This window comes from Myotis brandtii, unplaced genomic scaffold (assembly GCF_000412655.1).
Source record: "Myotis brandtii unplaced genomic scaffold, ASM41265v1 scaffold344, whole genome shotgun sequence".
Taxonomy (NCBI): Eukaryota; Metazoa; Chordata; class Mammalia; order Chiroptera; family Vespertilionidae; genus Myotis; species Myotis brandtii.
Genome location: NW_005363247.1, coordinates 9349520 through 9374384, shown reverse-complemented (window position 1 = coordinate 9374384; position 24865 = coordinate 9349520). Strand labels below are relative to the sequence as shown.

The following is a 24865-nucleotide window of genomic DNA, read 5'->3' as shown; positions in this document are numbered from 1 at the left end:
AGTGGTGGTGGTGGCAGGAGCCTCTCCCACCTCTGCGGCAGCACTAAGGATGTTCTAAGCTGTCAGTCAGACATCCCCTGAGGGCTGCACTGCGGGCAGACGCTCAACGCAGGACTAATGGCTGAGCTGGGCTCATGGCTGGCGAGGGCAGCAGTGGTGGTGGCAGGAGCCTCTCCCACCTCTGCGGCAGCACTAAGGATGTTCTAAGCTGTCAGTCAGACATCCCCTGAGGGCTTCTGCACTGCGAGAGGGCACAGGCCAGGCTGAGGGACCACCCCCCACCCCCAAGTGCACGAATTTTGTTTACCAGGCCTCTAGTTTAGTCCAAAAAAGCAGGTTTCTCTGTATTCTAGCTATTGTCTATGAACTGAAGTTTTTAAGGATCAGTTCAATTTGTCATTTGTTCATTATGTGCCATGTACAGGGACATAGCAGTGAATAAAAACTTTTGTAATTGATCACTCTGCTGCACGGTAGAGGAAGTACTGTATTGGGAAAGAATTAAGCAGGGAGATAAATTTGAAGATTATTTCAGTAATTATGAGAAGTGAATGTTTCTGAAACTTGCACTGACTCTGGCTACAGTCTAATTCTTTCTTTACATAAAGGTATACTATTTGCTCTTTTATTTTCACTAATTGAAAAATTGTAAAAAGTTGCCAATAAATTAACTAGAGTATAAATTTATATGAGACTGATATTTTTATGCCAGTGATTTGATATTCACACAAAGCTGGCTTTAAATAATAGACATGAGAGAATAAACACTGTTTTTAGCCCCATTCCTTATAGAGGATAAGCATAGTTTTCTTCATCCAGTTATCTATAAATTTTAATGTTACTAATATTGGCAATTAGCTTTAATGAGTACTTTCTTATACCAGACAGCACAGTTCTTTAAATATAGTATCTTATTTAAACCTCACAAAAGTTAGTGTGCTGTTACTATCACTTTTGTTTTAGAGATAAAAAAACTAGGGGTTGGGGAACCTAAATAAATTTAGTGCCTCAGGGCTCCTGTAGCTTGTCAGTAGCTCTTTAGGTACTATTTTTATGAAAATAAAAATAAGAATATTGGATTGTTCTATAGCAGTTGGTAGTTAATGGACTGGTGTGGTAATTCCTGCAGAAGTTAATTAGCATGTTGGTAATATAAATTACTTTATTATTCTCTTAACCTTCTCTAGTTCTGTTGTAATAATTTTATTGAATAGCAGGACAAAAGAGAATCATTCCTGAAAAAGAATTCTTAGAAGTCATTTGGTTTGATCTACTTTGACCTAATAAAGAAATAAACTTAGTTTAGCATTCAGCATTCATACTTGGTTTACTCCATAGTCATATTCATTATCCTTTAAGTCAGTGGTTCTCAACCTGTGGGTCGCGACCCCTTTGGCGGTCGAACGACCCTTTCACAGGGGTCGCCTAAGACCATCCTGCATGTCAGATATTTACATTACGATTCATAACAGTAGCAACATTACAGTTATGAAGTAGCAACGAAAATAATTTTATGGTTGGGTCACAACATGAGGAACTGTATTTAAAGGGCCAGAAGGTTGAGAACCACTGCTTTAAGTTTTATTACCTTATTCTGATATGCCACTTCCTTCCCCCAAAACATGAAAAATAAAATTTAGATGTGAGTTGTTTTTTAATGCTTACTCTGTTAATATTCTGGAATTCATTAGGTTGCCAACTTTTCAAACATGGATGAGGATGACATTGAGTTGGAACCTGAACGAAGTTCAAAGAATTGGGAAGAAATCATTCCAGAAGATCAAAGAAGACGATTAGAAGAGGAAGAAAGACAAAAAGAACTTGAAGAAATTTATATGCTTCCAAGAATGAGAAACTGTGCTAAGCAGGTGACTTTTTAATTTTAAAGATATTTTTATAATGAAAGAATATTCGCACCTGTATTGATCTTTTTTCTGTTAATGAGAGATATTGGTCTATAGTTTCATGTAATGTCTTCATCTGATTTGATAATGCTTGCTTCATAAACTAAGTTGAAGAGTGTTCCCTCCTCTGCTATTTTTGGAAAGAGTTGTGTAAATTGTTAATATTTCTTAATTAAATGTTTGGTAGTATTTTTCAGGGAAACTAGGCCTGGAGTTTTCTTTGTTAGAAGATTTTTTTTTTTTTTAATATATTTCATTGGTTTTTTTACAGAGAGGAAGGGAAAGGGATAGTTTGAAACATTGATGCGAGAGAAACATCAATCAGCTGCCTCCTGCACACCCCCTACTGGGGATGTGCCCGCAACCGGGGTACATGGCCTTGACTGGAATCAAACCTGGGACCCTTCAGTCTGCAGGCTGACGCTCTATCCACTGAGCCAAACCAGTTAGGGCATTTGTTAGAAGAATTTTAAACTAACTTCAGTTTCTTTTCTAAATATGAATTCAGAATATCTTTTTCTTAAGTGAATTTGGTAGTGTGTTTCTTTCAAGAGATTGGTCCATTTTATCCAATTTGTTGAATTTCTGGGCATAAAGTTATTCTTAATATCCTTTGTTATCCTAGTGTCTACAAGATATTTACTGATTCCCCTCTCTTCTTAATGCTGCTAAATTTTTTTATGATCATTCTAGTTAGAGGTTTATTTTATTTATCTTTTCAAAGGACTACCTTTTGGTATATTGATTTTCTGTTTTAAATTTTATTGATTTCTGCTCTTTATTATGTATCCTTTTTTTTTTTTTTGCTTTAATTTGCTCTTTTTTTTCTGTCTTAAGATGTAAGCTTAGACCATTGCATCAAGACTTTCCTTTCCTAAAATTAGCTTTTAATGCTACAAGTTTCCCCTAAGTACTGCTTTTCTGAATCTCTAAATTTTGATATCTGGTGTGTTTTCATTTATTCAAAATATTTTTTTTCCCTTGTGGCTTCCTCTTTAACCCATTGGTTTCTTTTTTAGACGTATGTTGTTTAATTTCTAAATATTTGGGAAATTTTCCAAGTATCTTTTGTTAATAATTTCTAGTTTAATTCTGTCATGGCCAAAGAGCATTCCCTGTATGGTTTGACGTTTTAAAAAATTGTTGATTATTTTGTGGCCTAAACGAAGAAAATAGACAGGTTTTTAGATAATGGTAACAGTGCCATACTAAACTATTTTGAATCCTGCTGCAAAAGGAAAAAACCTTAATATAGATTTTTTTGCATTAACTTTTGATTTTTAGGCTATTGCATTATAATATAGTTGTCTTTATTACTGAGTTTTTTTGGTGCCTCCTTAAGTTTTGAGGCAAATTGAGAGACTTGCCTCACCCTAGTCCTTGTCCTGCTACTCTTCTCGCAAGATAGGGTTTTTTGTTTTCTTTTCCTACAACTATATTAGGCCTTCTCCTGTGCACTCAGTTCAGTAGCTGAGATGGATCTGTATTTCCTGCCTATATTCTGAAAGGTGACTGCTCCCTTTCTTCATGGCTGCACCACAAAATCAAGTTTTCTCTAATTTCCCTCATGAGCACGAGGTGTAGGTTTGTGGAAAAGGGCTTGAGAGGGGGTACAGGTCCTCCTTTTGTCTTTGGTTCCCAGGGATTCTATGCTCTCAAGGCAGCCCACATTCAGCCTTTAGTAAATTTTTACCTTCCTCTTACCTGCCTTTATAGTACTTGATGTCTACCATTCATGTTCTTCCCAAGTGAGCCAGTATTTGAGCCCCATCTCTTCTTACAAGCTGCTATATTTCCTTATATTTGAGACTGTTAGGTTGCCTTGTGATTTTTATGTGTTTAAGAAAAGTGATGATTTTTTAAATTAGATTTTAGAGATTATGATTTCTGTTGTTATGGTAGGAGCAACCTACCAACTTTATACATCCCACGCAGATATGGAGCCAAGTAATGTGTTTGGCCTGAAAGTGACCATGTTTGTAGTTTCTTGTTTGTGTTTATTTCTTCAAACCCTATAATGGTTTCCTTTTACAGTGGATGGGAAGCATAGCATTATATTAGATCTTATGAAAGGAGGTTAGAACAGTAAAAACTAAATGCCCATTCTTAACTTTCAATAAGCTTTTAGCATATTAAAGGTATTCAAAATATATACTGAGACTTTGGAAAAATGCTCAAGACTTACCAAAAATATGCTTTGGTATATTTGTTAAAGAACTAATGGATATTTAGCTATTTTTATGTGGGTTCAACTGGCATTTTTTTTCTTTTAAGTATCTGATCAACCTAATTAGAATACTAATAAGTGGATACTTAGGAGAACAGATAAAAATGACACATAATCTGTCCACCCAGAGGTAATCACTAATAATATAATATTATGGTATACATAATTCTAATATTTTTTATATATATCTGCCAAATTTAATTGGAGTATTAATTTGGAAGTTGCTTTCTTTCCTTTGACAGTATATAATGAATCTTATTCTACAACACAATTTTGTTTTTAATCCTCACTTGAGAATATGTTTTTATTGATTTGAGAGAGAGAGAGGGAGAAACATGATGTGAGAGAGAAACATCAATCAGTTGCCTCCTGTATGTGCCCCGACTGGGGACTGAAACCATAACCTTTTGGGGCACAGGATGGTGCTCTAGCTAACTGAGCCACCCAGCCAGAGCTATAACACAATTTTTGATGGCTTTCCTAAACTTGTATAGGTTACTTGTCCAGTCTCTTTGATGAACATTTAGATTGTTTGCTATTAAAAAAAGAAATCTATGCTGTAGATGACTTTATTGGCCAATGTTTCCTCACATTTCTGATCTCAGGAAATATGCCGGGGAATGATGTTGCTGGGTCAGCAGAATGATAATTTTCAAGGCTTGTAATACAATATTGCTAAATTGCCTTCTGTCCCAGTTTAAATACCCAGAAGAAGTATATTACTGTTCATTTTTCTGTCCCATTATACTAATATTAGCTATTATTGCTTAGTTGGTATTGGTCAAATTGATGGATTGATAAAAGAATTCCATTTTATTGTTAATTCTCATTTTTAAAAAGTGTTACCAATGAGTTTGTATGATTTTATGCTTATATTATTTGATTAATTGCTTGGTAATAACTTTTCTCATTTTTACAAAAGGACAGTGGGTGTTTTCCTTTAGATTTATCAGAATGCGTTACATATTAAAGTTATTAATAACTGTCATTAACATGCTGTATTTTTCTGTTTGCTTTTTAAAAGTTTTTTTATAGAATATTTTTGATTTATAGAAAAACATTTGAAGTTACAAAATTCTGTCAGTCTTGTACAATTTTCTTTGCCCTAAGTTTGGGTAAATTTTTGTTTTCAAATTCCAGATTAGTTTCAATGGAAGTGAAGGGAGGCGCAGTAGAAGCAGGAGATATTCTGGATCTGATAGTGATTCAATCTCAGAAAGGAAAAGGCCAAAGAAACGTGGAAGACCACGGACTATCCCTCGAGAGAATATTAAAGGATTTAGTGATGCAGAAATTCGGCGGTAAGATGATGTGACACCATTTTACTTCATTTTCTTTTTATTAGAGGGTGAAACTAAAATACAGAAATCCCAACATTTCAAAGATGAAGGTGAAAGTGTTAGAGGAAGCAAATATATGAAAATTGTTTAGGAATTGGGTGGGTTCTGCTTTTGTGTGTTCATTATAACTATGAGAAAAAAAATGTTTGGCATCTAATCTTTGCATATTATTTATTTATTGTTAGTATATTTAGACTGTTACATTCTTTTGGTTTTATTAATGTGGTTCAGAACAGTGGCCTTTTTGAATAATGAATGTATATTTCAATACATTAGACTTATTTAATAAAAATTCTCACTGCACTTCTGACTCCCAACATTACTATTTTTATGTGGGGATAATTTAGTTCCATATTTTTCTAGTTTTTTAATTCTGAAGTAATTTGTTCTTTGAAAGTAACCATGTTAAGGGTATTTCTGTTATGTCCAAGTAGGAATTGAGGTAAGAATGGGGAGTAAGATAAATTGTAGTTTTCTTTCAAAATACATTTATGTGTATATACAGATATATTTAAGGGGAATAAGATAACTTTACTTTTGTTTATGTAATAATTTTGCTTATGAAATTTGTAAAAAGGTTGTTCATTATTGTATTTTGAGAGTTTGTTTCTTTCAAGCCATTGTAACTCTTTTCTTTTACATCATAGACCTGACCGATAAAGTTCTTCCTCATTCTTTCTACCAGAAAATTAAATATGTTATTAGATTTTATTAAGGGTATTTTATGACCACCTGATTTGCTGGACTTTCTGTCTTTAGTTGAAGAGGCATTTCAACTTTTCCTGGATATTTTTCCTCATCCATCAACCACTTGGGTAGCTTTGTTCTTAAGTAAAATTTTTATTTTCCATTGTTGGTATAATACCCTACATCTGAATTAAAGCTATTTTCAGTAAATTTTATCAACACTTGGAATGTTAGGAGGTGCAATATGATTGATAATTCTGGAGACACTTCCTGTGGTAGCCTTGAACCTTATTTTGTCTTGTGAAAAAAAATAAAGTAATTTCTAAAATAAAATTTAGCTTCTATTGTTTTATTTATACTGGTTTCTAAACATCATCCTGGGTGTTAATTTCTTGTCTTACTTGGTATGTTTTAATGTTTTAACATTTTGGTTTCTAGCAGTTTATTCATTTTTGTCAGTAACTACCTTGAATTAATTTGTATTCTAAAAAGTATTTTCTTTTTTCTATATATTTGTAAATTTATCTATTGTTTAATGGGTAGTGAAGCCTGCATTTAAATCAACAATTATTTTCTGCTAGGTTTATCAAGAGTTACAAGAAATTTGGTGGCCCTCTAGAAAGGTAAATACATCTGTTATTCTCATAGAATCATAGTATGTTTTATGTTCTTGTCAGGGTTATTTGTTTATACTAATATTCAGTTTAGGTACTTTGTTAAACTTGCTTTTAAAAGACATTTACAAAGTTAATCTGTAGAAAGTAAAATTCAAGTATAGTTTTGAAAAATGTTTTACTGCCATCCTTAATTCTTTCTAGTCTCTAAAATTCTACCTGCCAATGAAGTTTTCTAGAAAATGCCTTTCATTTTTATAATTCTAAGGTACTTTCAAAGGCTTTATCATTTTTTAAATGAGAAACTTATAAACTAGCAGATTCATTCTTAGGAAAACTGAGTTGCTAACCTAGCCACCTGACTTAAAGACCTGTTTTATTTTCCCTTACTAGGGAAATTTTCTTGTTTTCCTAAATACAGCTTCCTCTTACACAAACTATTAAAATCAAATTGTCAAGACAGGTTTTTTTTGTTATTGTTGTTATCAGTTAATTTTAGTCATTGTCTGTGATTTGGATATTCTTTGTTCTTTGTTATGGTAAACCCATTGTCTGGATATAGAATGGCAAAGACTCAAATTGGTTTAAAATTTTTTCTCTACACAACTCCTTCTTAAAATATATTTTCTTTTTTATCTTGAGATGACTTGTATACAATACAATAAAAGACTTGCATAATTATTTTATATGATGAAAAAACTTTGAACATTAATAATCATATCTACTCAGTGCATAGTAATTACAAACTATAGAACATTACTCTTATAATGTCTTTTTCATTTATGATTATTACAACCCTTAAGCACTTCTTTTGAATTTAAGATCTGGTCAGTTATAAAAAGGTTTTGTAGGATCCTATATAATAGAAGCATAATATGCAAATCGACTGAATGGTGGAACAACTGGTAGCTATGACACGCACTGACCACCAGGGGGCAGACGCTCAATGCAGGAGCTGCCCCCTGGGGGGGGGGGGGGGGGGGGGGGGGTGCCCCTCAGCCAGAAACTGGGCTAATGGCTGGCGAGCCCAGCAGCAGTGGTGGGAGCCTCTTCCACCTCTGAGGCAGCACTAAGGAGCATTGAGCCGGGCTCACGGCAGGTGGGCGCAATGGTGGTGGCAGGAGCCTCTCCCGCCTCCGCTGCAGGCGGGCGGTAAGGAGCGAGGGGTCCCAGACTGTGAGAGCCCAGGACTGTGAGAGGGCGCAGGCCAGGCTGAGGGATTCCCGCCCCCAACCCCCCTAGAGCACGAATCCAGTTATTACATAATCTTCAAATTTAAAGATTTGTGCCCCAGGCCTCTAGTTATTACATAATCTTCAAATTTAAAGCATACCACTTGTTCTGTAATGAATTGGTTTACTTTATTATTATCCTTGAATATATAGACGAATTGTTTCCTCATCAAATCTTCTTGGTTTTTATGTATCTTATGCCAATTATATGAACTAAAATTTGTAGAGCATGAAATAGTGTGATTTGTAGAACTTGAGATGAAGTGAAATTTAGTCTGCGTATTTACTTGAAAATTGTATTATTTTATTACAGATTGGATGCAATAGCTCGAGATGCTGAATTAGTTGATAAGTCAGAGACAGACCTCAGACGACTAGGAGAATTGGTGCATAATGGTTGCATTAAAGCTTTAAAGGATAATTCTTCAGGAACAGAACGGACAGGTAATATTAAAATGAGAGTGATTTAAAGAGAGGTAAATGGAACTTTTAAAATACGCTTTTATTGAGTTAGGTATTATATCTTGTTACCTTTTCATCAGTCTTAAAAGATGCTTTACAAAACAAAGCTTGGTAACAGGAAATGGGGAGCAGAATTCTATTATTGAAGGCAATACAATCTATCTGCCTGATATAGTCTAACTGGGAGGTAATGTCAGGAATTACTGTTAGTTGTACTATAATTTTAGCATACATGATTGAAAAGATATCTTAAGAATACATATGTAATATTGGTTTGGGGCATACTTAGCTTCATTATGCTTATTTTACAATTCATCCACTAAATAAAAATATTTAGATAAGATTTAGTAATCAGATGTACTGAAAAAAAAATCATACCGGAAATCTTATTGAGAAATTATTGATCATATCAATAGATTGATGTACCTTCTGCAGTAGATAAAACACTTAAGTACATGAAATGCTTTTTATGAATCTACATCTCCTATATTACAGTCACTAATATGTACTAAGAAATCTTGTAGTGAAATTTAAGGTTTGCCAGCAAGTCCCCCCCAAAACATAAATAATACTAATAAGTAAATGTAAGTAATACTTATTAAAATAAATAATAGCATACATTGCTTTTTTATTTTGTAGTTATATATTTTATACTTCTTTTACTCTTTCTTAAAAAAATTAAGGTGGTAGACTTGGAAAAGTAAAGGGTCCAACATTCCGAATATCAGGAGTACAAGTGAATGCCAAGCTAGTCATCTCCCATGAAGAAGAATTAATACCATTGCACAAATCCATTCCTTCAGATCCAGAAGAAAGAAAGCAGTGAGTTCCTTACTTTTTCCATTGTAAAGTATTTCTTGTTACGCAATAATTTGGATATGAATGTAAGTTAAAATGTTTTTTATGTCATTGGCTAGTTTGACTGAAATGTTTTTGAACATAAAATTAAATTTTGAATGATTCAGATATGTTCTTAACATGTTTTTAAAATTAATTTTTAATAAGGCAATTGAAAACTTGACATTGGTTATTAACTTGAATGCTAGGTATACTATCCCATGCCATACAAAGGCTGCTCATTTTGATATAGACTGGGGCAAAGAAGATGATTCCAATTTGTTAATTGGCATATATGAATATGGATATGGAAGCTGGGAAATGATTAAAATGGATCCTGACCTCAGTCTAACACACAAGGTACTTAAATATTTCTTGATTCTGATGTTGAATTTAATTTTGCTTTTAAATTATGTTAGAACCCGGTTGGTGTGGCTTAATGATTGAACATTGACCTATGAGCCCGAAGGTCATGGTTCGATTCCTGGTCAGGGCACATGCCTGGGTTGCAGGCTCGATCATTGATGTTCCTCATCATTGATGTTTCTATCGCTCTCTTCCTCTCTCAAAAAATACAAAAAAATGTTTTAAATTATGTTAGAAATAAACTCAACTAGGTGTCAGGAAAAAAAGGCTCTAGATCAGCGGTTCTCAACCTGTGGGTCGCGACCCCTTTGGCAGTCGAACAACCCTTTCACAGGGGTGGCCTAAGACCATCCTGCATATCAGATATTTACATTACGATTCATAACAGTAGCAACATTACAGTTATGAAGTAGCAACGAAAATAATTGTATGGTTGGGTCACAACATGAGGAACTGTATTTAAAGGGCCAGAAGTTTGAGAACCACTGCTCTAGATAGTTGTGTGACCTTGGCTTCTTTGAAATCTGGTTTTCATGAAGGGATTTCATGAATTTAAATACTCTCCAAGATTTTGCTTTACCTCTAAAATTATATTTTTGTTAGGACATTTTTCTTTAGGTTAAAAGTAAATCTTTCATTCCATGATTAACTAGATTATTCATGGGCAAAAAAAGATTCTGAAATCTTTTATATTTTTGTATTGTCAAACCATGTTTTGGATTTTTGATGATTTGATATTACCACATTAATGAAATCATTTCTTTGCTTAGAATGGAAACCACTGAAAGCATTGCCTTATTCTTATCACTTAAGTTCCCTTTTTATATTTTACTTCTTCAGACAAATGGGAATCTTGAAATACTAGAAATTTATCATTTGCTGCTTTGAAGCAAAACTAGAGTCCTACTGTAAAAGTTTCCTCACAGTGCCTGTTGTGGGTCATCTTCTGGATAGATGATACCTTGTATTCTAGGAAGTTTTGTGTACTTTATAGATCATATATTATAATGAGAAAGGAAAGAAATCTAAGAATACCATGATCTATACTAATAAAAGGGTAATATGCTAATTAGGGCAGATGTCTTCCGGACAAAGCCGCAGCAGCTGCCTGAGGCTTAGGCAAGCCGCAGATGGCGGCTGCCGCTGCCAGGGCCAGCCCAAGGCTCAGGCAGCCCCGGCAGCTGGCAGTGGCTGCAGCAGAGGTGTGATGGGTGTGTCGCCTTCCCCTGATCGGCCGGTTGTCTCCCACAGGGGACATCCCAGACTGTGAGAGGGAGCAGGCCAGTTTGAGGGGGACAACCCCCCCCACCCCCCAGTGCACAAATTTTCGTGCACCGGGCCTCTAGTGTTTAATAACACTGGATGCTAAATACACTATTGTATATTTGAAAGAATTTTTTAACCTCACACTGTGTATTCTCATTTTGAAGAGGGATTTTTTTCTCCCATTGTGTATTTATTTAAAATTCTTTCCCAGGGAAACCAATCTTTAGTGTGTTATAGATATTAAAAAATGTATTTTTCATTCTAAGTTTATTCCTAAATATTGAAAGAATTATAATTTGTTAGTGAATTGTATATATTTAAAAAAATGAATAAGCACTTTTTAGCTTTAAATTTTTTCATCTTATTAAAAGCAAACTGAAAAAATTGCTTTTCAGATTCTTCCAGATGACCCTGATAAAAAACCACAAGCAAAACAGTTGCAGACTCGGGCAGACTACCTCATCAAATTACTTAGTAGAGATCTTGCCAAAAAAGAAGCTCAAAGACTTTCTGGTGCAGTAAGTTAAAATTCAGATGCTAAAGAGCAGTTTACTTTTAAGACAAGTCTAGCTTACTGGTTGCCTTAGACTAGCAATTTTCAACCCTTTTCATCTCATAACAAACATAAACTAACTAGGGGCCCAGTGCACAAATTCGTGCACCTTGAAAGGAACTGTGGGCCGTGAGGCTATGATAGGCACAGGGGTGGGTGTCGGCCCATCCTCCATGCTCCCGCCGGGCCCCTCCCACTTCGGCCCTCAGTCCCCTGTCTCCCGGCAGCCCTGCTCCTGCCACTCCCACACGCTGACAGTGCCGGCCCCACTTGCACCCTCTGAAGGCACGGAGCAATTGGAGCTGGTGCCAGCAGTAGGTGCAAGTGGGGCCGGTGCCATCAGCAGGTGTGAGCAGTAGCTGCTGCCCTGATTGCCCCTCAGGAGCAGGGGGAAGTGGAGAAGCCCTCGGGTGATCAGGGCCAGCAGTCGGTGTGAGTGGGGTTGGCGCTGGCACTGGCAGTGGGTGTGAGCGACAGCTCCAGCACTGGCATCGGGTGCGAGTGGGGCCATTGCTGGCAGCGGATTTGAGAGGCGGCTGCCGGCCCCGATCTCCCCTCAGGAGCAGGGGGAGGTGGAGAAGCCCTGAGGGGCGATTGGGGCCAGCAGTGGGTGTGAGTGGCAGCTCTGGTACTGGCAGCAGGTGCAAGAACCGGGTGGGACTGTGGCCCATGGGAGCAAAGAATTTTCAGTAACCACCCGAGGTTCGCCCTGACGTCAGTGACCAGTGCCCTGCTTTGGTCTGGCACTGCCACTCACCTGCTCCACCATCCCACCGGCTGACACCCGCCATGTTCCATGCATACTCCCTGGTGGTCAGCACACATCATAGTGAACGGTTGTTCTGGTTGTTCCGCCGTTCTATTTGCACATTAGCCTTTTATTATATAGGATTGCTAAAAAATATACTTTGTGCTGATCTGACAAAAAATTAGGTATAATTTTTATTCATTCACACCAGACAGCTATTGTTGTGCTGGCTGTTGTCATTTTTATATCTGACAATCTAAGGAAAAAGAGTTAAGTGCCCATGACTACATAGTCCAGTATTGCACATTTTAAAAATTCTTGTAGCATACCAGTGTGTCTCCTGCAGCACACCAGTATGCCACTGTACGCCGGCTGAAAACCGCTGCCCTAGACAGACATCTATGGTTAATATGAACTTACAAGTATATTTTCCCATAATTTAGTAGTGTCACTTGAATATGGTAATATTTTGCCTTAAATTATCTCAGCATTCATGTTAACACTAATGAGTCATGTCTTTTAGAAGTGAGATCACATTTTTTCTTTAGTATTTAGAGAGGGAGTGGGGGCAACTTGTTTAGAATGGAGTTCTTTTTGAAAGGTTAGGCCTCCATTACTGTGTTATTTGGAGACATTGGAAAGCTTAAGGAGTAGCATTAAAGATCACTGAGCTTATTTATGAGGGCCTCCAAAAAAGTAGGAAGAAGACACTAGAAGAGGTGATTGGAACTATAGAAATCTTTAAAAATTACTTATGACCACAATGTCATAATTACATACGTACCATTAAAAATAATTTCTAATGCTACTCTGGTAGCATTGAATTTAGTTGAAGATAATAACTTAGGATGGGAAAAACCCTCCTTCTGTTTCTCTCTACTTCATTTTTATTAAGTTATATGATGTTTGTTGACTTTCTAAGCTTGGTGTATAGCTTTTTACCAACAGGCTAAAGATTGAGTACAACTATTCGTTTCTTAAGCCTTTTTGATTCAGTATTTAAGAAGCTTTTTTAATAAATGGAATCTGTGGAATTGGTTAGAATAAAAATAATTATTTTTAGGGAGGTTCAAAGAGGAGAAAAGCAAGAGCTAAGAAGAATAAATCCATGAAGTCTACAAAGGTGAAAGAGGAAGTAAAGAGTGATTCTTCTCCTCTGCTCTCAGAAAAATCCGATGAAGATGATAAGGTAAGAATGTGTTTTAGAAAAGCAACCGTTAAATAGAAAGGAACATGGCATGTTTTGGTATGTTTTACATTTAAAATTTGAACTAAGACCTGAAATTTTATTTTTTAGTGCTGAAATTTTCTTTAAAAAATAGCTTATTTTGCAGTCTCATTTACAGAACAGTATTTCACCCATCCAATAGAATATCACATATCATTAGAGAGATAGAGCAAAGGTCCTTCCTTTTCAAACATTACTATTTGAGTGAGGTTCTGTCTCCTTTGATTTTGTTATGAATTTTGAATGGGACTGGCTTACATTAGTTTTTATAGGAAGGTAAATATTGCATGTGTCATTATTAATAGGATTCTGGATTATTTTTCAGAATCTGCATACATGCAATCCTAGTCATGCAAAGAAAAGAAATTTAATCTTTGTCAAGATTTGGTTAGTAATACATTGGCCATACTTGCACTTTCTAGGATAAGGTCACTTCTTTGAAACATCCAAATAAAAAAATTAAAACAGAAAGAGACAGTGAAGAAAAACCTGAGCCAGATGTTTTTATAAAGAAGGAACCAGAAGAAAAGAGGGAATCAAAAGAAAAGGAAAATAAAAGAGAACTTAAAAGGGAGATAGAAGAAAAAGAGAATAAGAAAGATATAAAGCAAAAAGATTTTAAAGAAAAGAGAGAAAAGAAAGTAAAAGAAGCTATAGAAGCTATGCAGAAAGAAAAAGACATAAAGGAAGAAAAGGTATGCAAATCATAATGTAAAATTTAGAAAGTTACACAATCAGCTTATTTATATTTTAGGAGCATAAATTGCCTATCAGCCTACGTTAGTCTCAATAACCGAGTTCAATTCATGTGGGTATCTTGTAGAAGAGAAAAATAGGTTTGAATCCTTTTTAAACTTCCTTACCTATAGGGTAACATTACAGAGTAACCTTATTTATTTATTTATTTTTGTTTTCTCCAAATAAAATTGGGGAAAGATAAAATAGATAGGGATATTAAAAGTGAATAAACAGTTGTTTTTGGAAGTGTTCATCATTTTACCTTTGTTATTGTTGGTTTGTTTTTTTTTTTGCTTTTTCTTTAGTTGAGCGAATCAAAATCTGATAGCAAGGAAAGATCCAAGAAATCTTCAGTGTCTGATCCTCTAGTTCATATTACTGCAAGTGGTGAACCAGTTCCCATATCCGAAGAATCCGAAGAACTGGATCAGAAGACATTCAGCATTGTAAGTATATACCAGCAGTCATCAAATGGTGGTCCGCGGACCACTAGTGGTCTGTGAGGTCCAAAAGGTTGGCGACTGCTCTAGTAGGCTGTTATTAGTAATAATCCATATAACATTTAAATTGCAGTTTTATTCTTTGCTGCTTTTAATTTAAAAATGTCTTTGAATTTGTTGCTACTGCAACTCAGCTTGTAAAAACAATATATTTGAAAGGTAATTTAAATTTAGATAAAATTTGGAAGAACTTTAATAAATGAAGAACTCGAAGGAGAGGCATTTAAGGACTACTTAGAATGAACTTCTTTTCTCCAAGGATAGAATTTGTAGAATTTAAACCATTTAATTTCTGAACCTGTAACCTATATGATACTGCTTCTTATCTATAGTGAAGGAGTAGCTTCTTTTTTAGTATTTTAGGAAGTATAATAAAAACAAAAAGTGAACATTTAAAAAAATATACAAAATACAAGCCCTGATGTTTTATTACTAGGTTCAGCAGGCAAAAATTGCCCTGTCAAATTGATATAAAGAAGCGGTTCTCAACCTGTGGGTCGCGACCCCTTTGGCGGTCGAATGACCCTTTCACAGGGGTCACCTAAGACCATCCTGCATATCAGATATTTACATTGCGATTCATAACAGTAGCAACATTACAGTTATGAAGTAGCAACGAAAATAATTGTATGGTTGGGTCACAACATGAGGAACTGTATTTAAAGGGCCAGAAGGTTGAGAACCACTGATATAAAGGTTTCTAAAATTTCTGTGCCTATCCCCTGGAACCAAGTGCAGGTTCATAGACTACACTTGGAGTAACACTGGTCTAAAATACATTGGTTTTATATGCTACCATGCTTTTCATCATTCCGTGTTTAAGCCTGCTTAGAATGGTTTGCTCCAGTGTAAAAAGTACCATTTTTACAAAAGATAAGTAAAATACAAAGTTATTACTCACACAAAGACTGATAATGAAAGCCTTGCTTTCCAAAGAATCTGAGGGGGAAATCCCTGGCATTTAAGAGCTGTGAGGTGATATTTAATGGTTACTTTAGCATTAAACAGTGCTATATTTACTCATGTAAATATCATTGAAAGAAGATCTTTGTTGAATTTATGTTTAATACATGTATTTGTGTTTTTATTTTCCACTTTAAAAGTGTAAAGAAAGAATGAGGCCTGTCAAAGCAGCTTTGAAACAACTTGATAGGCCTGAGAAAGGCCTTTCAGAAAGAGAACAACTAGAGCATACTAGACAGTGTTTAATAAAAATTGGTGACCATATCACGGAATGTCTGAAAGAATATACAAATCCTGAACAAATCAAGCAGTGGAGAAAGTAAGTAATGTACTTTTTAGGAAGTGTTATATTTGTGGGTATGTAATAATCTCTCTCTTATATTTCAATTTATTTTTCTATTTTTGAAATTTAGTAACTAATGTTTAGAGAGGTAACTTGAGGATGATTATTTTTACTATTTTCCCTTTAAAGCTTTTTTATTCGTGAGTGATCAATTAATTATGCATCATGATAATCATACTTGGTATTTCTTAAAAATCTTCACAATTCACTAGATTATTCTCAGTAGTATCTTTAGAAATTGGTGTGCCAAACAAATTTATTATTATTTAAGTATACTTAGCAATTTGTCTTTGGGTATGAGTATAACACCTTGTAAAAATTAATATCCTCAAGCAATGTAAAATGGAGAATCCTCCTTTATTTTAGAAGCAGTAGCAACACAGTTGATCTTAAAATTGTAAAACTGAACTGCTATATTATTATACAAATCACGTAATGATTACCAGATCCAGATCAGTGTTAAATCAAACTACTAACAACTTGGGAAAAACATAAAATAAATACAAACAAGTCCCTGATAGCAATACAGCTATACATCAAAACAAAAAAAACGGTAATATATTTCTGGAGGAGTGATTGTGATTACGCTAAAATAAAAAAAAATTCTACACTTGTTCCTTTTATCCTTAAATTCAACCAGGACCCATTTTAGGGAGAGGAGATAGGAAATCGATCATGTAAATTTTGCTGTCATGTCTAAAGAAACTAAAGCCATGTATGGGCAATAATAATATCCTTAAGTTGTGCCTGTAATGCCATGGAGTAGTCACTAGAGTTGGCCGCAGAAGATCTGCTCAGTCCCCATCTTGGCTAATTTGGGGCTTTATGACCTTGAACAATATTTCAGAGCCCCCAGGTATTATATTATCACTGGTGAAATGATAACATCTGTATTTGAAGCTTTTTTTTTTAAATCCTCACCCTAGGATATTTTTCCCATTGATTTCTAGGGAAAGTGGGAAGGAGAGACGAGGGGGGGGGGTGAGAGACACACATACATCGATTGGTTGCCTTCCACAGGCACCCCTACCAGAATTGGGGAACCTGCAACCAAGGTATGTTCCCTTGACCTGAATCAAACCTGACCCTTCAGACTGTGGGCCGATGCTGTATTTGAAGCTCTTTTTTTAAAATATATTTGTATTGACTTCAGAGAGGGAGAGATAGAAACATCAATGATGAGAAAGAATCATCAATCGGCTGCCTCCTGCATGCCCGCTACTGCAGATTGAGCCTGCAACCCAGGCATGTACCCTGACTGGGAATTGAACCGCAACCTCATAGCCACACTGGCCAGGTATGAAGCTCTTTATAAATTGTAAGGCGTTACATATTTTCCACTTATTGAATAACTGGAGGCCCAATGCATGAAGATTCGTGCAAGAATGGGCCTTCCTTCCCCTGGCTGCCGGCACTGCCTTCACTCCAGCCTGGAGCGGCTGGGGCGTCACGGAAGGCCCCCGGTCGCTCGGTGCCTGCATATGCAAATTAACCCGCCATCTTTGTTGGGTTAATTTGCATACTCCTGATTGGCTGGTGGTCATTGTGAAGGTACGGTCAATTTGCATCTTTCTCGTTTATTAGCGTGGATAATAAAATAAATTGTGAGGAATGGGAGACAATAATTCTAAAGTGCTATGTTCATATATTCTAGCTTAATCTTTTATTTTTGGTTGAACTATATATACTGACTGGAGCATTAACTCTTTCTTCAAATACCATAAAACAATTATTTCATCCTTTTCAATTCATCTGATGATTCCCAAGCTCAGAGCCATAGATCAAGAATACAGTCAAGTTCAATTATATATTTTAGGCTTTCATGGGAATCTATCTTTTTACATTGAAGATCCAAAGTTAAATTTTCTCTGTCGTTGGCTCTCAAACATGTTCTTGATTGTCACTTAGCTGTTGTAAAATTGGGAAAATAAAGGAAATGGAGTGAATTATTCTTACAGCTAAATTTCGTTAATTTAAAGGATTATATTAAACATCTTTCCTACTTTTTAGTGTAAAGGAGCTTGGTTTCCATCTGAAAATATTTCAGTGTGCTATATTTTGAAACCTTATAATTAGAGTTCAGATTTTTGAGGTTGTAGAGAGGGAGAAAATCTATTTTACTTGCTAGAAAGATAGTAATAAATATCTTGTTGAAATTATATAGTGACTAATACATATATGCTATTTCAGATTTAGTTTATAAACACAAATGGGGGCAGGGAGAGAAAATCTCTAAAGCAAAAGAGACTAGTAGCCAGGAGACTGACTTCTTTATGTTTGTCTTGACCTTCAAAGGTTTGATTCTTCTTTTTACCCAGCTGAGCAACTTACCTTTTTGTTTTTCTTCCACTTAGTTCTTAACCTTCCTTGACTTCACTGATAATCGATTACATGGGGAAATGTAGTCTAGGCAGCGGTCGCCAACCTTTCAGACCTCCACCGGTTGGAGACCACAGGTCTAGGGCAGTGGTTGGCAAACTGCGGCTCTTTGGCCTTTTGAGTGTGGCTCTTCCACAAAATACCGACTTCTGCGCATGGGCCACAAAGTTTCAATCGCACTGTACATGCGCGCCCGCACGTGGTATTTTGTGGAAGAGCCACACTCAAGGGGCCAAAGAGCCACATGTGGCTTCCGAGCTGCAGTTTGCCGACCACTGGTCTAGGGAATGCTTCTCAATTTTTGGACCATTTCTGACCTACCCCATTGTCTATTAAAACTCTCTGTTGGTAAAAGAACTTAGGCATGTGAAAAGGCAAAACAGAACTTTTTAAATATGTTTAGGGGTTATAAAGTATATTAATTTGTAAAACTCAGCAAGTGTAAACTTAAAAAATTGTGCATCTAATTCTATGTACATTTTATTTTTAAAAGAAAATAAGCAGGTATTCACTAGTTAATGTTATGCATACTGAAGTATTTAGGGTGAGAAATACCAACACCTCCATTTGTCTTTGAAATGCAAACAAAAATTATGATTGACGGAGAGATGGGTGTATTTGAAATGATACATCATAGAGCAAGCATAGTAAAATATTAATAATAGAATATAGGTAGTAGGTATGTGGGTGATCGTTGTAAAATTCTTTCATCTTTGATGTATGTTTGAAAATTTTCATGAGGTTGAAAAAAATTAAGAAACAATATAATTTATGCATATGTAGTTTGAAAGTGTCCCATTAGTTTAAAATAGCCTGATAATGTTAGTCTTGATACCTTAATATGCTGCAATTTATTTCAGTACCCCGATTTTATAGGCTATAAGATATCGCTCACTATAGGAGCAGATTTTGAGAGTATTATGTATATGTGTGCCCATTAACTATGAAGACATAGTGACGGCTCTTTAAATTGCGATGCGTTTTTACAGTCTTATTTTTGTAAAATTATAGGCCAAAATATTGATGAAAAATAAGTATCGTTATATGTTGCAGTTAAGCAAACAACCTTCACAAACTAAATTGATAATACTAATGGTAATTCAATAAAATTTAATAGTAACTTAATAAAATTTAATGGTTATTTAATAAAACACAGAAAGCCACAGTTGACTTAACACTGATAAGAATTCATCTAGAAAAATCACCAGACACCCATCTCTTTATGCACATGTGCTGGGATAATTCTGCAGTTAATTTATAACTCACATACTTATATATTCCAAAATTTACTAACACATAGCAATTTCTTAGTAGTTTACTAGCCAGCAGCTATTCTTACATATCAATGCCCAAAATCACAAGGCTGAGAATTACTTATTTTAGTGGAAAGCAAATTAGGAGCCCTGTCTTCTAGCCTTACTTAGCTATATGAGTCACTTAGCCTCATTACCTAATTTGCTTGTTTATTTTTAAAATTGGCTGCTATTTTTATTATGCCTATTTAAAGGTTATTTGTGGAATTAAATAATAGGAAAGAGCTTTGAAAATATAAAAACAGTTTAATATACCTGTTACCAATAGTATCCCATGCAAGGCTTTATAACTTAATGTCTGCTTTGTAGTGATAAGCAATAAGTGCTTGATATTTGAAAAATGTGTCAGCCATTTATAAATCCCCAAGTGCTTTCACATACTTTCTCTCATAAGATAGAATGAAAAGTTATTTTCCAGCTAAGAATTTTTGCTTTCTACGACCATCTTCCTTCAACCAGTGTCATTGGAAGATGGCTTTCTTTTGAGAAGTCATTATTCATACAGAGGATTTTATATATATGTTTTTTTTTCTTAAAATTGATTGATTGACTCATTAAAGATGTTGGCTAATATGCAAAACTCTATCATTGACTAATTAGTAATTTCTTTACCCTGTTTATATAAGCAAGTTTCAAGTCATACTTTATAATACCTACTGAAAAATATTTAAGAAAAAAATTGTGAATATGTAAAACCATTACTATTTCAGTGGTAGCAGATAGACTCAAGTGTCACTGATTATGAATGACTGTTTAGGAAGCTGTGTTAAGAAGTATTAGTAGGCTGCATCTGAATTTATTATGAAATACTATGATCAGTTACTAATTCTTGCCTTGGGATGGCAAGAGAGGTCTAAAGACTCCATGTTGTCCATAGTATGTAGTGTCCGGTCATGTTATTCTCATGACCATTACATTACAATTATAAAATGACAGTTGTCTTCTAAAGTATTACTTAGGGCCCTTTTTTCACAAGTGATATTATCTGATGGTATAATTGTTCAGACTAGGAACATAGCTTGTTCCTTTTATAAGTAATCTGAATCACATTATGAGTCCTTTCCTGATTTGTAAATTTGCATCTCTGGTTTCAAATTAGGATTGATTAGTACTTTTCATTCCAAAAATTATAAAATGAAGGGATTTGGAAGAGAAATCAAACTTAATGTTTAGGTTCATTTAGAGTTTTATCCATATATGAAGTTTTAAAAAACACTAGAAATAATCTCCTTAGGCTTTATTACATAAAGGGCAAAGTATGTGTGTTTGGGTGTTTCGGGGATTATGAAAAAGCTAAATATTTTTCACCAGACTAATTTGCCTTTTTTTCTTCTAGAAACCTGTGGATTTTCGTATCTAAGTTTACTGAGTTTGATGCAAGAAAATTACATAAGTTATATAAGCATGCTATTAAAAAACGGCAGGAATCTCAGGTAAAGTAATGCATCATTTTTTTTCCTTATTTATGTTACCAAAACTGAGACATTCTTCCTTAAAGAAGAATTCAGTTAATAAATGTAGAAGGAATGAACAAAATAGAATATTACCATTAGAGTACTACATTAAGAACTTTTGCAGGTAAGAGCTTCTGAAGGAAGCTAAAATTAGTAAACAAGAAATGAGATATTAGCATTGTCTAAAAGTATCTCCTCTAAGATGTTTATTAATTACAAAGAGAAACAATAACATTTAGAAAAGAAACCTGCCTGACACCACTGTAAATAAGTGATTAAAATCACCAGTGAAATAAGACATATTGACATCATGAACCACCTGATATGATGCACTGAGAAAGGTACATCACTTCTGTGGTTTGCATAACCTCAATCTAATCATAAGAAAATTCCAGACAAATGGAAAGTAAGAGATATTCCACACAGTAACTCTATAGTACTCTTTAAAAGTGTCAAGATCATGGAAGACAAGAAAAAACTACGGAGCTGTCCCACATTGAAGGAAACTAAGTTAGACATAAAACCTAAGTGTTATATGAAGTTCCAGATTGGATCCTGGAGTGGAAAAAAGATCTTAGTGGAAAAATGTAAAATTTGAATGAAGTATGTAGTTCGGTTAATAGTGTTGTATCAATGTTAACTACTTAGTTTTGATCATTATGCCATGGTTATATAAGATACTAACATTAGGAGCAGCTGTAAGAAAGACCTATGGGAACTCTTCGGTATTATTTTTGCAGCTTTTCTGTTAAGTCTAAATTTATTTCAAAGTCAAATTTTTTAATGTCATGTGACAAATAGTTTATGATTTTTTTAAAAAGGTACCTGCAAATGCTACATATATACATTCTAGTCTAGTATCTTATGTAAGGGCTTCTTTCAGCCTCGAGGTTTTCTTTTTAGGGTCCCCCACCCCTTTTTTGTAATTGTTTATTATACCGCTTAAAAGATTCTTACATATGTGCATTTATTTTAGCAAAATAATGACCAGAACATCAACATGAATATTCAAGTGATTAGAAATCCAGGTAAGTCAGTCTTACTAATTATTTTAAAAAGTACATTTAAAAATTGTTTTCCTTTTTGGGGTTTGTTTTAGATAATACATAACCACATTATTATATTGAATCTATTATCTTAATAATCCTTTTTTGCTTATTATTAACCTTTCCATAAGTCACCTTTTACCAGTTTATAGAAATTGTAGGTAATTGTTAAAATACGATAAATTATTAAAATGATAATTAATTAATTTAGAATGTAGTAATGCATTTTTTATGCACAAGAATCACAAAAGTATAGTCTGTCTCAGAAGGAAATGGGCCTTATATATTTCAGTTGTGATTTTTCACATTTTGGAATAAAGTGACCCCTTTTGTAACTCTTAGTACTGCTTTAATAGACCATTTCTAAATGTTTTAACTACCTGTATTTGGGAACTGATTTTGTTTAGTTGGAGTTAAGACAGGAGTTCTTACAATGTAGCAGCAAAGTTAAAGTCATTAACAAAAGTTGAATTTTTTAATTTAACAGATGTGGAAAGATTAAAAGAGAATACAAATCACGATGATAGCAGCAGAGACAGTTACTCTTCTGATAGACACTTATCTCAGTATCATGATCATCATAAAGACCGACATCAGGGAGATTCTTACAAAAAGAGCGACTCTAGGAAAAGGCCCTATTCTTCTTTTAGTAATGGAAAAGATCATCGTGATTGGGATCACTACAAGCAAGACAGCAGGTAAACCTGACAGTCAGTTCTTAAAGTTTGCTTATTCCTGTCTTTCTGTTTTTTATTTTATTATATTTGACCTTTTTATCACTTCAAACATCAAGTAATCAAACAAGCCTTATGTGAAATAAAGGTGCTTATTTATAAATAAGAAAAATATGAATTCTAGTACTTTTTGTTAATATTAAGAACTGGATTTTTCTATAAATTTTTTTTAATTATAAATTTAAGATCAAAGTTTAATAAAAAATGAAAGTATAGGGAGGAACTGATGAACAAAAACAAATCCAGAGACAGAGAAGCATCAATCAGACTGTCAAACCTCAGAGGGAAGGTAGGGGAGGGGGAGAGGGAGGATAAGGGGGAGAGATCAACCAAAGGACTTGTATGCATGCATATAAGCCTAACAAATGGACACAGACACCAAGGGTGTGAGGGCATGAGCGGGGGGATAGGGACACATATGTAATACCTTAATCAATAATGAAAAAAAAATTTTTAAAAAAGAAAGCATAGGGAGTTCTATAATTATGTCAAAGATTCATTGTTGGTTTTGGAGAATATTGGCTTAAAAACTCTTCAAAATATAATTCTATATAATAAAAGGCTAATATGAAAATTGTTCCTTTGACCGGGAGTTTGACCAGGGGGCAGGGCCGGCCGGCCAAACACCCATGGCCTCTCCCCCCAACCGGCCTGGCCCGATTGGCCCCTTTTGGGGCAGGCCGACCAGACCCCACCCATGCATGAATTCGTGCACTGGGCCTCTAGTCTATATATGTAAAAGCCTAAGCAACCGTTACAACCGAATGATCGGAATGACTGGTCAACCAGGCACTATGGCGCACACTGACCACCAGGGGGCAGACGCTCAACGCAGGAGCTTCCCCTGGTGGTCAGTGCGCTCCCACAGCCAACCTTCCCTGGTCCCTCCCCCCGCTGGTCCCTCTCCCCCGCCGGCTGGCCAACTTCCCGTGGTCCCTTCTCCCATCCTTACCCCCTCCCCGGCACACCCTGATTGGCCCAACCTTGATTAGGACTGGATGAGACAGCCCCAATCATCCCTGATCACTGGCTAGGTCTAGGGACCCCACCCTTGCACAAATTTGTGCACCGGGCTTCTAGTAAGGTAAAATAAAAGCTTGATGGAATATGGCTGAAATTTGATGGAGTTCTTTATTACACTCTATTTAAAACTCAATGGGAAAAATTTTATTTGACAACACCTTATTGCTGTTAAATTTAATCACAGCATCTGAGATGGTCCTGAAATCAGGATGTTTTATTTGTTTACTAGAGGCCTGATGCATGAAAATTTGTGCAAGAGTAGGCCTTCCTTCCCCTGGCTGCCAGCACCAGCTTCCTTCGGGTACCCGGGATCCGGGCTTTGCTCCAGCTGCCCCCGGCAGGCACCCGGGACCCGGGATGCTTCACTCTGGCTTCATCCAGATGGACGTCTGGAATTAACACCCGGAAGGATGTTTGGTCTAATTAGCATATTACCCTTTTATTATTATAGATTGTTTTGGGGTTTTTTTAAAGCCTTTAAACAACCTGAATATAGTGACAACGTAATATGTTTTGTTCCTTTATTAATAAAAGAATATTTTTACTAGTTAATGATCATTACCAGAAGCAAAATAAAAATGAATAAAAGTAAAAATGAGAAAGAAGTCAGTAGACTTTCTTTGTATTTTAACTGTGCTCACTGCAATAATTTCTTCTCTCTGAGAAGCACAGTCACATTATAGATGCATAATTGTAGAATAGCTCTTAAAATTAGAAAAGGGCATAAAATGAAAAGACCATATTTATAGTAGTAAATATTTATAATGTCATAGGCTTATAGAAACAATTTATATTATACTATCTAATAAAAAGGTAATATGCAAATTGACCATTATTCCAACACACAAGATGGCCAGCAGGGGAGGGCAGTTGCGGGGGGGGGGGGCCCAGGTCGGCAGGGGGGGGCA

At 35.4% G+C, this 24865-nt stretch overlaps 1 protein-coding gene and 1 long non-coding RNA gene across 3 annotated transcripts in view; one reads left to right on the top strand and one right to left on the bottom strand.

The window, feature by feature from the left end:
* The window catches only part of LOC106726997, a 20043-nt gene extending 19838 nt beyond the window's left edge, over positions 1–205 (bottom strand). Inside the window, exon 1 of the long non-coding RNA XR_001363158.1 lies at positions 194–205. This is a non-coding gene — a long non-coding RNA (uncharacterized LOC106726997). The remainder of the gene's footprint in view (positions 1–193) is intronic.
* Positions 1–24865, top strand: part of CHD1 (chromodomain helicase DNA binding protein 1) — a 72371-nt gene that overhangs the window by 45099 nt on the left and 2407 nt on the right. For both annotated transcript variants that reach the window (XM_014544007.1, XM_005871533.2), the window contains 13 exons: positions 1692–1868; positions 5272–5432; positions 6740–6781; positions 8318–8448; positions 9150–9288; positions 9513–9663; positions 11331–11453; positions 13300–13425; positions 14508–14648; positions 15806–15984; positions 21037–21133; positions 22131–22182; positions 22688–22898. In XM_014544007.1, coding sequence (XP_014399493.1) covers positions 1692–1868; positions 5272–5432; positions 6740–6781; positions 8318–8448; positions 9150–9288; positions 9513–9663; positions 11331–11453; positions 13300–13425; positions 14508–14648; positions 15806–15984; positions 21037–21133; positions 22131–22182; positions 22688–22898 — 1730 coding nt within the window. The remainder of the gene's footprint in view (positions 1–1691; positions 1869–5271; positions 5433–6739; positions 6782–8317; positions 8449–9149; positions 9289–9512; positions 9664–11330; positions 11454–13299; positions 13426–14507; positions 14649–15805; positions 15985–21036; positions 21134–22130; positions 22183–22687; positions 22899–24865) is intronic.